Source organism: Pleuronectes platessa, chromosome 14 (genome assembly GCF_947347685.1).
Source record: "Pleuronectes platessa chromosome 14, fPlePla1.1, whole genome shotgun sequence".
In the NCBI taxonomy this organism is placed as follows: Eukaryota; Metazoa; Chordata; class Actinopteri; order Pleuronectiformes; family Pleuronectidae; genus Pleuronectes; species Pleuronectes platessa.
This window is the reverse complement of record NC_070639.1, coordinates 22,858,495-22,871,140: the sequence shown is the minus strand read 5'-3', so window position 1 is coordinate 22,871,140 and position 12,646 is coordinate 22,858,495. Positions and strand designations below refer to the sequence as shown.

Here is a 12,646-nt window from a genome sequence, read left to right as displayed (position 1 = left end):
CCGTTTTTATTCAACAAAATTAGGGGAATAAAGGGACTTTTATTTTGTAGATAAAAACCGGAAGCAGAGGAGCTACTCTCAGGGCATGATCTCGCGAGACCAGATCAGCCTAGTGTTCACGGGGCTGGTGATCTCGCGAGAAGAGTCCGCACCTGGGTCGCTCCGCTGATGTTTGCTAACTTTTAAAGAAACTAGTTCCGCCCGAGCAGCTGCGGACATCAACCCCAGGTAACACAGAGCATCGTCCGCTTTCCCCCCCGGGACACAGGTGAGATGAAGGCCGTCATCCTCGCGGCTGGCTACGGGACCAGGCTCCAGAGGGACGTGTCGGCGGACCGCAGCGGGAGGTTCGATCACCTGGTCGGCAGTGCGAAGCCGCTGCTGCCGGTGGGCCGCTGCGCACTGATCTCCCACTGGGTTCGAGCGCTGACCGCGTCCGGTGCTGTGGACTCTGTGTATGTTGTGGTGAGTCACCGGTTCAAAGGTCAAGTACAGGACTCGAGTACTTCTGTAGTACTAAATAAATACTTCCTTCTACTTTACATAAAACTATATTATACTATATTCCATTATTTATTACTGTCTTGCAATTGACTCATTCGTGATGTATATTACATTTAATAGCAAGTTTGTATTAGCTTTTTTTATTGTTAAAAAAACTAACTTCCCAATAGTATTTAGCATTTGAAAGGATCTCCATGATATAAGTCACCATCAGTTTATTAAAGACAGTATAAGTAATGTACATGAAGTGACACTGACAGGATCCAGCTGCCTTCACTAAGTTGTACTTTATACTATCCTCAGTAAATGTTTCCCACTTGATTCAAACAGCTGATACAGATGTGTTCTATGGAGGAGTTCATCCTCAGATCCACGTGTTTCCTCTGCTCTCCTCTCCAGACCAACGCTCTGTACCGGGCTGCCTTTGAAGAGTGGGCCGCACACTTCACTAATGTCCAGATTGTCAGCGATCAGACGAGAAGCAATGATGTAAATAATCATCTCTAGTTTTTGGGTCATATTTTATAAATACACGTTCCCTGTAAACCTCTAAATCTGGTCCTTCCACCAGGAGCGCCTTGGGGCTGTGGCCTGTCTGCAGCTCGCCGTAAAGCACTTCAAGATAGAAGACCATGTCATCGCTATTGGAGGGTATGTCTTTAAAACTGCAGTATCAATATCACCATTCAGAGACATAGACTCGTATGGTTATCCAAGTCCTGTTCCTGACTGATGCAGCTCTCTCTCTCTCCGATCCTGAACAGTGATACGCTCTTTAAAGAAGATTTTAGCCTCAGTCAAGTCAAACAGAAGTTTTCTGACTTCCAGGCAAAGTGTGACGACAGCTGTCTAGTGCTGTCGTACCAGTGCAGAGATGAAGGTGAGTGTAACAGCATTTACAAAGTGATGCTAAGCAGCAGGGGTGGAGGAAATACTGGTACAAATACATATGGTATAAAGTAATAATACAACATTAACTTTTCTACTTGAGTAAAAGTTAGTATTTGTCTTTATAGAATTAAAAGTAAAAGCTGAGTCTTGGTGGTTGTCTCCCTCCAATCCACATTCGGTCATAGGCTCTACTTTCCTGCTCAGATTGGATCAGTGGTTCAATTCCCCTCTCATTATTGATAATTAAATATAAAACATTGTGTGAAAAAGGAACAAAGTGCAATGTAAAAATGTTGTGGAGTAGAAACGAGTACATCTGGTGGAGTGAATGAGAAAAGTCCCTGAAATTAAATCTACTCAAGAATGAACTTAAGTATAGAAAGTGAAAGTACTTAGTTACATCCCACCCCTGCTGCTCAGGTGCTTTCAGAACCAGAGGCTATTTAGACTATGACAGGATGAGCCACTGTGCAGCTTCAGTCTGTTGGGTCCCAAATGTAAACTTAGACGTTGGTGAGAAGTGTTAATCTTGGCTTTGCCTCAGGCTCACAGTTGATTATTCTGTTTCTGTACAGAGACCCATAAATACGGGATTCTGGAAGTGGACAGTGAACTTTGTGTCCTCTGCATGAAGGAGAAGCCTCTTCCTTCTGAGACCAAGTCCAGGAGAGCAGTAAGTTCCCCATAAACACCAACCACAGCCTACTAGTGGTGGATATTAGCAATGACCCTATGTCCCTACAGTGAAGTTAGTATCAAGACACTAATACAACTTGCTTTTGCAGCAATGATAAAACACAGCTCAACATATTTTCATGTCTCTGGTTTCAGGAATCATTTCCGTGATTTATTTATAATCAAGAGCATTCTCCTTTCTAAATAAAAAAAAACAACTGATTGTCTTGACTGTTTAGAATTATTTTCCAGCTACATTATTCTGAAACTATTTGCTATAATCACAGTCATAAATATTTGGTAAGTTAGGGTTACTGGTATTTTATGTAACCAACTTCATCAAAGCCTGTATTTATTTGTGATATTTTAATAACAGGCAGCTAATATACTTTTATTCTCATGTGTTTCAGTGTCCTTGTTTCTATGTGTTCTCAAAGAACAGTCTCCCTCTGCTGGATACATTCCTTGAGGAGAAGGAGGTAAAGTGAATCATTTTAATTCCCTCATATGACATGAGAGAGAAAAGTGTAACTTGTATTTTTTGTTATATTCTCATAGAAAGCTCCTATTGAAGAGAAAGATGCTCCAGGAAACTTTGTGTCTTGGCTCATTCCGAGGTAACTTCTTCTGGACTTGAAGAATGAGGGATCTCCTGAAACACTTTAAAACATTTCCCAATACATGTTTTCTTTCTTACAGGAAACCAGTGTATGTTCATCAGATTTCTGGGCGTTTTGATGTTGGAAACTTGCCGTCCTACATCGAATGTGACCTCTACTTCAAAGAAAATCTTCAGGATGCAGAGTCTTACATGGTGTAAAAACCATCCCGTTTATTATTCCCTGTTTGGGACATTATGCTCAAGAAACTGTGAATTTTATTAAAATCATTTCTCACAACCCGTGATATCTAACCAGTGAGGAGTCTGCTGCACTTGTCAGAGGCCTTTTCACGGCTGTTCTCCATCTTTGCGATGCGGGAGCCGAATTGCATGGCTCTCTTCGGCAGGACTGCAGACTGACGGAGGCCGAGCCGCCTCGCCGTCAGTCTCAAGAGGAGTTTCTCCCCGACGCCTCGAGGAAGAGACAGATCGGCCTTCTCCCACACGGGCAGAGAATTCAGGTGGCTCACCACGTCCTCGTCCAAGAACGGAAATCTGCAGATACAAGAGGGATGGATGAGGGTGAATGGAATCTCATCTGTGGTGCTTGTAGCTCCTGTTTTTTGATAAAAGAATTTGACATGTATGCAATGTTGCCCTTTCTTCAGATAATCCCCACAACACAGTAATAAATGTGAAAAGCAGATGTATAAAGCCAGCAGGAGAGAGAGTTGTGTTTCAGTCTAAACATCAAAACTTGGTAACATGTTCTGTGTCCATTGTTAAGTTTCAATATGTGTGAACAGGTCTCTATTTTTTCACTGCATATTTTGAAATTTTTATTTGAAACCAGTTGCACACATACCTCGCCTCCTTCCCATGGTCCCCTATAACTCTGTCATCTCTGCCTAAATTCCTGGAGGAGATCCTGCCCAGCTCCATGGCCAACTCCTGGATCAGTCCCTCATGTCCAGATGTCTTAAAGCGGACTCTGTGTCTGGAGTAACCGGCCAACTGCTCATCTGCTCCGATTCCTGTCAGAACGACCTGCAGGCAATGAAAATTATTAAATTTCTTTAAATATTAATTTGTGATTTAGAATTTCAACATCAATTAAATCCCCTTAACCTAGCACCTCACCTTAGCTGATGATGAGAACGGTCTCTGGTCTTTGTGGTCCGTGATGAACCCGGTCCCTCTTGCTGCGAACCACACAGCACATCCGATACTGTCATCGAGGACTGTGTCCAGCGGATGCACCAGATGACCGATGCGTTCCTGACGCATTTTGTGCAGCTCCTCCTGCGTAATATTGATTTCAACAAAATTCCATCTTCTCTCAGGATTCAGGTCTTGTAATTCCTTGAGACCTGCTCTCCCAGTGATTCTGTCTGGAACGTCAAAGGGGCTGAATGTTCGGGAACCAGCTCCATCAGTGTTATTGTCGTTTGGCTTGTTTTTGTGCTTCTTGACATTGTTTGCTGAGTCCTTCTGCTTCTTTGGCTCCTGTAGTTTGAATGCTACATTGAGAAGATCTATTGGCTGATGGGCAGGTATGTGACGGTCGGCCAATACAGCCAGAATCATAGAATCGATACCTCCAGAGAAAAGTAGAGCGATTCTGGCCTGGTCATTATTAGCTGCCTCGTCCTCAATCGGCAGACTCTGGACCCGTCGCCTCAGCGCCTCACTCAGAACATCAATAAGACGACTCACCTCATAGTTTCCCTCTTTGCTTTCAAGCAGCTGCTGCAGATCTATGGCGGATGAGTCTGAGTTTGACTGAGCTTCTGTCTCATTTGATGACTTTGGGATGCACATATTAAGAGGGCACACAGGCGAGGGGAGCACCAGTCCTGATTGGTTCATCATAGCAGTGCAGCCACTGGGAGCAGACTCCAGTATAGTGTCACTGCAGGAGGTAGCCCAGGGATAAACCTCAAACGTCACGTTGCCGGCCTCTGTAGCTGCCTTCAGGTCAATCCTGTAAACACCAACTGCTGGGACCTCTTGCCAAGAAAGCTGATCCAGGCCAGGATCCTGAGCTGCCACAGACGTCAGGGTCAAAACCCCTGCATCAAATTTCCACAGCAAACTCCGCCTTCCGAAGAAGTCTCTGCCAAACCACAGGTAGTCTCCAGCCTTTTGGTAGTAAACAAACCCCCATGGTCCCCTCACACTGGACAGGACTGACAGGATCTCTGAGGGGCTGCTGCAGGACAACAGTGACTGAGACACGACAACAGTGTCATTCTCCGAGGACTTCACTGGCAGGCCACCAAAGATCTCCCCATTCCATACCAACACGTTTCCAATGTTGTCTTGCAGTGGCTGAGGGGTGAGGACACCTCTCATGTGAAGGACGTGGGCAGAGAATAAACACTGGTAACAAGGATCCCTGCCTGTCACTGTGAGGTCCTGGCTCCAGCTGGGCCCTCTTCTCTTCAGATGTTCATAAACTGTTTTGTCCCACTCAAAGTGAGCAGGTGACAGAGTCAGCTGACAGAAGATGCCACACATTGTAGAGAGGACGATCAGGCTCACATGTCCTGCAGCTCCTTTTTCATATTATCCAGTTCCTCTGGGGACAGAAATAAAACAATGGTACTTCTCTATCACCTTATAAGGCAAGATGATAAACATCTATCGTCTTACATTATTAATGAATTAGACCAATCAGCTTATCAATTGAGATTATGTTAATTCCCTCCTGTTTACACTGAACTTACTTTTGCATGAACCCAGTGTCTGACCTCTGTCTGCCAAGAAGAAAATGTTACTGTTCCTCTGTTGGATGTAAACGTTCTGAAAAACAATTCAAGGATTCAAAAGCTTTGTTGTCATTTATGCAGAAATAAGTTATCAATGCAAATACTTTCTTAATTCCCATTCATACTAATCATATATTTTAACACACTCACCCTGTTTTTCTTCAGGTTGGAGAGCTCGTCCACCAAAACTTTCTGCTCCTTGATCTGGAATTTAATGACAACAAATATTTCACTAAGCTGATGAAATGAAACCTGTTCAGGCCTGAAAAGCTTCATAACAGACTGAGACATGTTTGTGTCTCACACGTTAGCCACTAGCTACATGTATGTGTCGCATACATTAGCCACTAGCTACATGTATGTGTCGCATACATTAGCCAATAGCTACATGTATGCGTCGCATACATTAGCCAATAGCTACATGTATGCGTCGCATACATTAGCCAATAGCTACATGTATGCGTCGCATACATTAGCCAATAGCTACATGTATGCGTCGCATACATTAGCCACTAGCTACATGTATGTGTCGCATACATTAGCCACTAGCTACATGTATGTGTCGCATACATTAGCCACTAGCTACATGTATGTGTCGCATACATTAGCCACTAGCTACATGTATGTGTCGCATACATTAGCCACTAGCTACATGTATGTGTCGCATACATTAGCCACTAGCTACATGTTTCTGCCACTAGCTACATGTTTGTGTCTCAAACGTTAGCTACCAGCTACATGTTTGTGTCTAATACATTAGCCACTAGCTACATGTTTGTGTCTAATACATTAGCCACTAGCTACATGTTTGTGTCTAATACATTAGCCATTAGCTACATGTTTGTGTCTCCTACATTAGCCACTAGCTATATGTTTGTGTCTAATACATTAGCCACTAGCTACATGTTTCTGCCACTAGCTACATGTTTGTGTCTCAAACGTTAGCTACCAGCTACATGTTTGTGTCTAATACATTAGCCACTAGCTACATGTATGTGTCTCCTACATTAGCCACTAGCTACATGTTTGTGTCTCCTACATTAGCCACTAGCTACATGTTTGTGTCTCCTACATTAGCCACTAGCTACATTTGTGTGTCTCCTACATTAGCCACTAGCTACATGTTTGTGTCTCATACATTAACCTCTAGCTACATGTTTGTGTCTCATACATTAGCCACTAGCTAAATGTTTGTGTCTCATACATTACATGTTTGTATCTGTCTCATATGTTAGCCACTAGCTACATGTTTGTGTCTCCTACATTAGCAACTAGCTACATGTTTGTGTCTCCTACATTAGCCACTAGCTACATGTTTGTGTCTCCTATATTAGCCACTAGCTACATGTTTGTGTCTCCTACATTAGCAACTAGCTACATGTTTGTGTCTCCTACATTAGCCACTAGGTACAGGTTTGTGTCTCCTACATTAGCCACTAGCTACATGTTTGTGTCTCCTACGTTAGCCACTAGCTACATGTTTGTGTCTCCTACATTAGCCACTAGCTACATGTTTGTGTCTGTCTCATATGTTAGACAGTAGTTACATTTTTGTGTCTGTCTCATATGTTAGCCACTAGCTACATGTTTGTGTCTGTCGCATACATTAGACACTAGCTACATGTTTTTGTCTCATACATTAGCCACTAGCTACATGTTTGTGTCTCCTATATTAGCCACCAGCTACATGTTTGTGTCTCCTATATTAGCCACCAGCTACATGTTTGTGTCTGTCTCATATGTTAGCCATTAGCTACATGTTTGTGTCTCATACATTAGCCACTAGTTACATGTTTTTGTCTCATACATTAGCCACTAGCTACATGATTGTGTCTCCTATATTAGCCACTGGCTACATGTTTGTGTCTGTCTCATATGTTAGCCATTAGCTACATGTTTGTGTCTCCTACATTAGCCACTAGCTACATGTTTGTGTCTCATACATTAGCCACTAGCTACATGTTTGTGTCTGTCTCATACATTAGCCATTAGCTACATGTTTGTGTCTCATACATTAGCCACTAGCTATATGTTTGTGTCTCATACGTTAGCCTCTAGCTACATGTTTGTGTCTCCTACATTAGCCACTAGCTACATGTTTGTGTCTCCTACATTAGCCACTAGCTACATGTTTGTGTCTCCTACATTAGCCACTAGCTACATGTTTGTGTCTGTCTCATACATTAGCCATTAGCTACATGTTTGTGTCTCATACATTAGCCACTAGCTATATGTTTGTGTCTCATACGTTAGCCTCTAGCTACATGTTTGTGTCTCCTATATTAGCCACTAGCTACATGTTTGTGTCTCATACGTTAGCCTCTAGCTACATGTTCTTTGCTAACAGTACCTTCTTGTTGAGTTCCTCCTTCAGTGCAGACTGCCACTCAGAGCTGTCGTCGTTATCTCGGCCTTTAGATGACATCGTGTGGAAGTGTTTAGTTAGATTAGTGGAATTGAAGTAAGTTAACTTCAGAGGACACAACACGCATCTTCATCTTCATCTTCATCTTCTTCTTCTTCTTCTTCTTCTTCTTCTTCTTCTTCTTCTTCTTCTTCTTCTTCTTCTTGTTAAATGAAGCGTGGCAACTAACGTTAAAGACGCATTACCGCCACCTACTATGCTGGAGTGTGGGTCAGAGTGTTTGGTTTTGCGGAAATACATAAAGAAATAAAGAAAATTAAATAAATCATAAAAACAAAGAGGAAAAAAACTTTCACTTTATCTTAACTATCTTAATTATTTTTATTGAATCCATAAAGTTTAAATAATTAAAGTTGAGTTATCAGGTCCTTGTATTTTGCTTTAAATTCATGTTTATCTGGTACATGTGGGTGAAAGTGTGTTTGTGTAACTCTATGTTTCAATGTGTAGATGTTGATTTCCAGACGTGTAATTTAGGAATTACCTTATATAGCAAAACTATCATAACTACTATAACCATTCAGTCTCATCTACTACCTTTCTGAATTATCCGATAGTGATTCATCTTGAAGGCATTTCAGAGAACATTGATGCTTCCTTCATATCAAACTGAACAAGCTCAGACCGTTCAGTGATGACGAAAGAACCTTTTCTTCTTGTGTACTGAGAATGACTCATCTCCTCTGTGGGACTCAGTGATGAATACACCGGTCAAATCAAGGAGCCTCCGCTACCCTCTTACTTGAATCTATGAGATTATTGTATCTCAGATCTGTTGACAGAGAGGATTACTGGTACACACAGAGGCTGCCACACCACAGAGCTTGAAGTATAATGGAAACACGGCAGTATTAAAGTGCATGGAACGTAGGAAATAACACGTCTGGATCACTGCAAGTCACCTCAGCATCATCATTATTTGGGTTTGAGTGGAGTCTGTCTCAAGGTCAATTTATCCCAACACGCCAGGGACAGATGGCATCAAAACATAAAACATTCAGATATAAAACATTCAAATTCTTTGAGGCTTCTGAAACACAGGTCAGACAGAGCTTTGGTAAGGAACACTTTACATCATACACGATATGAAACATATAAATGAAGTATTAAGTCACAGTTTCCCTAACAATGTGTAAATAGACAATGATAAAAGAAACAAGGCAAGTTGACTCAAAGTCCCATTTTATCTGCACCATTATATTTGAAATACACCATGGACAGGTGATTATAACGGAGCTAAGACACAAACACACTCACACTCATCTCCACACACAAGCACCTGCATGGCTTCACAATGGGAAGGAAACACACACTGTCATAGTGCGGACAACAACAGCACAAACCACTGAGTGACCATGCCTTCTTTGGTCCAGAAAATAAAGGTTGAACAAAGTCACATGAGTTTAGTCCCTGTGTTGTTGTTTCCACTTTGAAGAATTGGGAAATTGACTCAGATGATGATGTGACAAGGAAAACAATCACACAGAATGATATTTACTCAACCTCCCGTGGCCGGAGAATAGTGTAGGAACAAATGTGGAAAGAGTTTTTTCTCAGGCTTTATTGTTTTGTCTCTTTTCTCCGTTAAAGGTCAAAAGAAATGAACTAGAATTTGCCCCAACAGAACAGCACTTGAGTAAATGGGCACGTAGTTACTTTCCACCACTTATACAAAGTACTGGATAAATGGTTGACCTGAGGAATGAAGCTATAAAGAAAAGTCAGAAGTCATTCTGCTCAAATCCACAAAAGTTGACCTCATGGTGGCGCTAGTGGGAAAATAGGGGGTTATCATCCAATAGAGAATTTTCAGTCCTTGCCAAAGAATCCAAACCTCCAGTGGTTGGTCAAGCCCCCTTTGAACCTGCAAGGCAACACACAAACACACCTGCCCCAATAATGCTGTATTGTATTGATCTGAAACAGCTGTCGGGTGTTTACCGTTTCATTCCCTGGAAACAAGGGCCGTCATTTTGGGAACGGTGGCCAGGTCGTCACAGCCAGACAGTGTGACCTTTGCTGTTTGTCGTTCTTTGGTGGACAGAGAGGAGCTTGTCAGGCGCACATCAAAGTCTTAGGTCCCGGGCAGCGGTAGGAATCCACAGACACAACTTGACCACAGTGCTGTGTTCCAAAAATGGCTAACGGTAATAATTGTAATCATTGTGTTTGGTGTTCTTTGGTCGCTCAGCTGGTTTGGTGAGCTTTCTCTGTCCAGTACCAGGAGGTTTTGGGAGACCTCTAGGATAGCCTCACTCATTCAAGCCTGGTCTCATTGAATTACAAGAGCCATTTGGGAATTGATCTTTAACAACCTTTAGCCCATGTGAAACTCGGCTTAAGAGCTCAGGACAAATAAAAAGCAGAAGCCCAGTGTGAAAAATAGATGAATAGTCAGACCCAGCCTCATGCACACTGCTCTCCAGGTGACATTGCACATCCTGCCTTCACCGCTATCCTTTCTTCCACTGCGGCTTGTGAGTGTCACACAACCTAAGTGTGCAGGAGGTGTGTCATTCTCATATTTGTGTCCTGGAAGTACAGATTTAGCCCACGTAAACACCGCTTGTTGTTGTTGCAGAGGCGGGTCGGAGAGAGAATCCCTCAGCGGGCAGACATATATCTGCAGCTCGTGTGGCCGCAGCATGACACAGCAGCCGTCTGACCACTGATGACAGGCGCTGCACCTGAGCCTACCTGACACGCTGGCCCTTTAATAGTGGGGCCACTAATCTGTTTGCACCAGCTCTGTGTTTGCAGACTTCCAAACTGCTGAGAGCTCTGTGTGATCCTTGAATAGATCACAAAGGGGTTAGAAGGGCCTATTGTCATCACCCAGTTTAAAACATGTGCTTGTGTTTCTTGCTGGGGTCGGTGTTGCTCCCTGAAGAGATGACACAGAGGAGATCTTGGTGATCTGGGATGAGAAGAAACCAGTGCTTTGTACAGTTTCTCCAAAACATGGACATTTGTGAAAATAATAACAACAATAACATTTAAGGCTAATTACAGGAAGGGATTCTGGAATGTTACCCCCCCCCCCGTGCCCACAATTTCTCCTGCTGTCTGTGCATTATGCACGTGTGAGTAGTTTGTGGTAATTTTCTTAACCTGAAATAATATAGGCTTTCAAGTTAAAAGAGCATCTGTTGTGGTTTTAGGAAGGTTTGTTCTCTGGACTATTTCTGGCCTGATGCAGTAACTCCTCTGATTGACAACCTCATGGTGATGACATGTTTTAAAACCATAGCCAATCCATTTTTTTGTATGTATTAAAGAAACAAGAAATAATGCATTAATTTGGAAGGTGCATATTTAGTTAATTGTGTACTGTTTCCCTGAACATTCATCTTTAATGTAAATAATACATTTGTATTCATCTATAATTTAATTCTTTGTTTATCTGTCAGAAAGAAAGCACGTCAACATATTTCACAAAATGTGATCCTATCAGAGTACCCTGAAGATTTTGAATCACACAATTTAGAAAATGATCTATCTTCTAGTATTACATACTAATTACAAATTATATTTATGAAAGGAAGAGGAGAAAGAAGAGGAAGCTCAGTAGACATAGACCTCGGCCAAGGCCCGACACCAAATTTCACACATTCATAAATATCAGTCCACATGTGACAGATCCATGAATTATTTACTGAGAAATCAATCCTTGATCCCACTTGATCCAGACCTGCACCAAAAAATGAATCGGTTCTTTCCTGACACATTTAAAGTCCTTCAACCAAGTTTCATGATAATTTGTCAGTTTTGTTTTGTGTAATCTTGAAGAGGGGTGAAGACATAACCTCCTGGGTGGAGGTAATTACACCGATAGCTTATCGGTGCATTTGTAGAATTTACTTGGAATTAATTTTAAATTGATCTAAAATCGTATTGTGTGTTATAACAGGGCCGTATCTCCAGGTGGGAGTTTATTGGAGGAACATGACTCAGGAGCAACTGAAAACAGAAACCATGAAGAGGCTCTTCGGCCCTCATCAATCTTTGAGCACATTCCTGGAGCAACCATGAGGGTCATCACAGAGCGAAGGAACAAGATGTTGCAAGTTACTCAACTGTATATTTTGGCAGTATTTGTTACACCATCAGTCCAATGAACCACACATCATGATGTTTTAGTGTTGGCACAAGGCAGCGAGGGTCCCACTCAGCTGATAAGAGCCTTTTACAGTCCACTGTACACTGTTGAGTTGAGAGAAGCATAATGTATATGTGCTCACTTAAGCTTTATGTTTATTACTTTTTTATGGACACAGGCCAAGGCGCTCTCTCATCAATGCAGCCTGTAATTATGGCTGTGATTCTGTTGTGTTGACCTGGGTGGACAAATGCAAGTCATCCAAATGTGTGATTTCAACACAGATTTTTCGCTGCTTCCTGCCGAGGCCCGATTGCAACATGCTTCTTGATAAAACAGGTTCAAGGCAACGATGTTCAACATGTTTAATAGTGTTTAATTTGTCATCACGTGCAGAGGCAGGAGCAGTTAATCTTTAACCTCCATCAGCCTCTTTTCTCTCTTCACCTCGTAAGACATGAGCCAGAACAGCATATAAGGTATAAACAGTTAGATCCACCTCTTCTGCAATATGGAAAAAATGATATTCACTCATCAGTGCCTCAATAACATGTTCAGATGATAAATAACACCATGATACTCTCGGGGACCAGTTTATTTTGTTTATGTTCTCACACCAGCGGTTCAGATAAAGTACGATTTTGAATGTAGGACTTGCACCGGAGTGTTTGTAGATTGTG

General features: G+C 42.2%; 3 protein-coding genes across 3 annotated transcripts; 1 reads left to right on the top strand and 2 right to left on the bottom strand.

The window, feature by feature from the left end:
- Positions 1-258: 258 nt before the first annotated feature.
- On the top strand, positions 259-3,389 carry zgc:136439 (uncharacterized protein LOC678627 homolog). The gene is made up of 8 exons (XM_053440643.1): positions 259-465; positions 904-993; positions 1,076-1,155; positions 1,269-1,384; positions 1,971-2,068; positions 2,481-2,549; positions 2,629-2,687; positions 2,770-3,389. Exons 1-8 carry the CDS (start codon positions 274-276, stop codon positions 2,888-2,890), a joined length of 825 nt encoding a protein of 274 aa, XP_053296618.1. The 5' UTR covers positions 259-273; the 3' UTR covers positions 2,891-3,389.
- On the bottom strand, positions 2,871-5,191 carry asnsd1 (asparagine synthetase domain containing 1). Its single transcript, XM_053440640.1, has 3 exons — positions 3,812-5,191; positions 3,537-3,718; positions 2,871-3,226 (listed from the first exon to the last, which is right to left on the bottom strand). Exons 1-3 carry the CDS (start codon positions 5,189-5,191, stop codon positions 2,980-2,982), a joined length of 1,809 nt encoding a protein of 602 aa, XP_053296615.1. The 3' UTR covers positions 2,871-2,979.
- Positions 5,112-7,981, bottom strand: LOC128456463 (ASNSD1 upstream open reading frame protein). Its single transcript, XM_053440644.1, has 4 exons — positions 7,793-7,981; positions 5,593-5,646; positions 5,401-5,476; positions 5,112-5,252 (listed from the first exon to the last, which is right to left on the bottom strand). The coding sequence occupies exons 1-4, from the start codon at positions 7,865-7,867 to the stop codon at positions 5,212-5,214; spliced, it is 246 nt and encodes an 81-aa protein (XP_053296619.1). The 5' UTR covers positions 7,868-7,981; the 3' UTR covers positions 5,112-5,211.
- Positions 7,982-12,646: the final 4,665 nt, after the last annotated feature.

Excerpts from the sequence above, each read along its gene's own strand:
- asnsd1 (XM_053440640.1), bottom strand. The coding sequence starts at position 5,191 with ATGTGTGGCATCTTCTGTCAGCTGACTCTGTCACCTGCTCACTTTGAG. Across the intron at positions 3,719-3,811 it reads CGTTCTCATCATCAGCTAAG|GTCGTTCTGACAGGAATCGG; the intron begins GTGAGGTGCTAG and ends CATTGCCTGCAG. Across the intron at positions 3,227-3,536 it reads GACCATGGGAAGGAGGCGAG|ATTTCCGTTCTTGGACGAGG; the intron begins GTATGTGTGCAA and ends TTGTATCTGCAG.
- zgc:136439 (XM_053440643.1), top strand. The coding sequence starts at position 274 with ATGAAGGCCGTCATCCTCGCGGCTGGCTACGGGACCAGGCTCCAGAGG. Across the intron at positions 1,156-1,268 it reads CATGTCATCGCTATTGGAGG|TGATACGCTCTTTAAAGAAG; the intron begins GTATGTCTTTAA and ends GATCCTGAACAG. Across the intron at positions 1,385-1,970 it reads GTACCAGTGCAGAGATGAAG|AGACCCATAAATACGGGATT; the intron begins GTGAGTGTAACA and ends GTTTCTGTACAG.
- LOC128456463 (XM_053440644.1), bottom strand. The coding sequence starts at position 7,867 with ATGTCATCTAAAGGCCGAGATAACGACGACAGCTCTGAGTGGCAGTCT. Across the intron at positions 5,647-7,792 it reads AGGAGGAACTCAACAAGAAG|ATCAAGGAGCAGAAAGTTTT; the intron begins GTACTGTTAGCA and ends ATTAAATTCCAG. Across the intron at positions 5,477-5,592 it reads CCAACCTGAAGAAAAACAGG|AACGTTTACATCCAACAGAG; the intron begins GTGAGTGTGTTA and ends ATTGTTTTTCAG.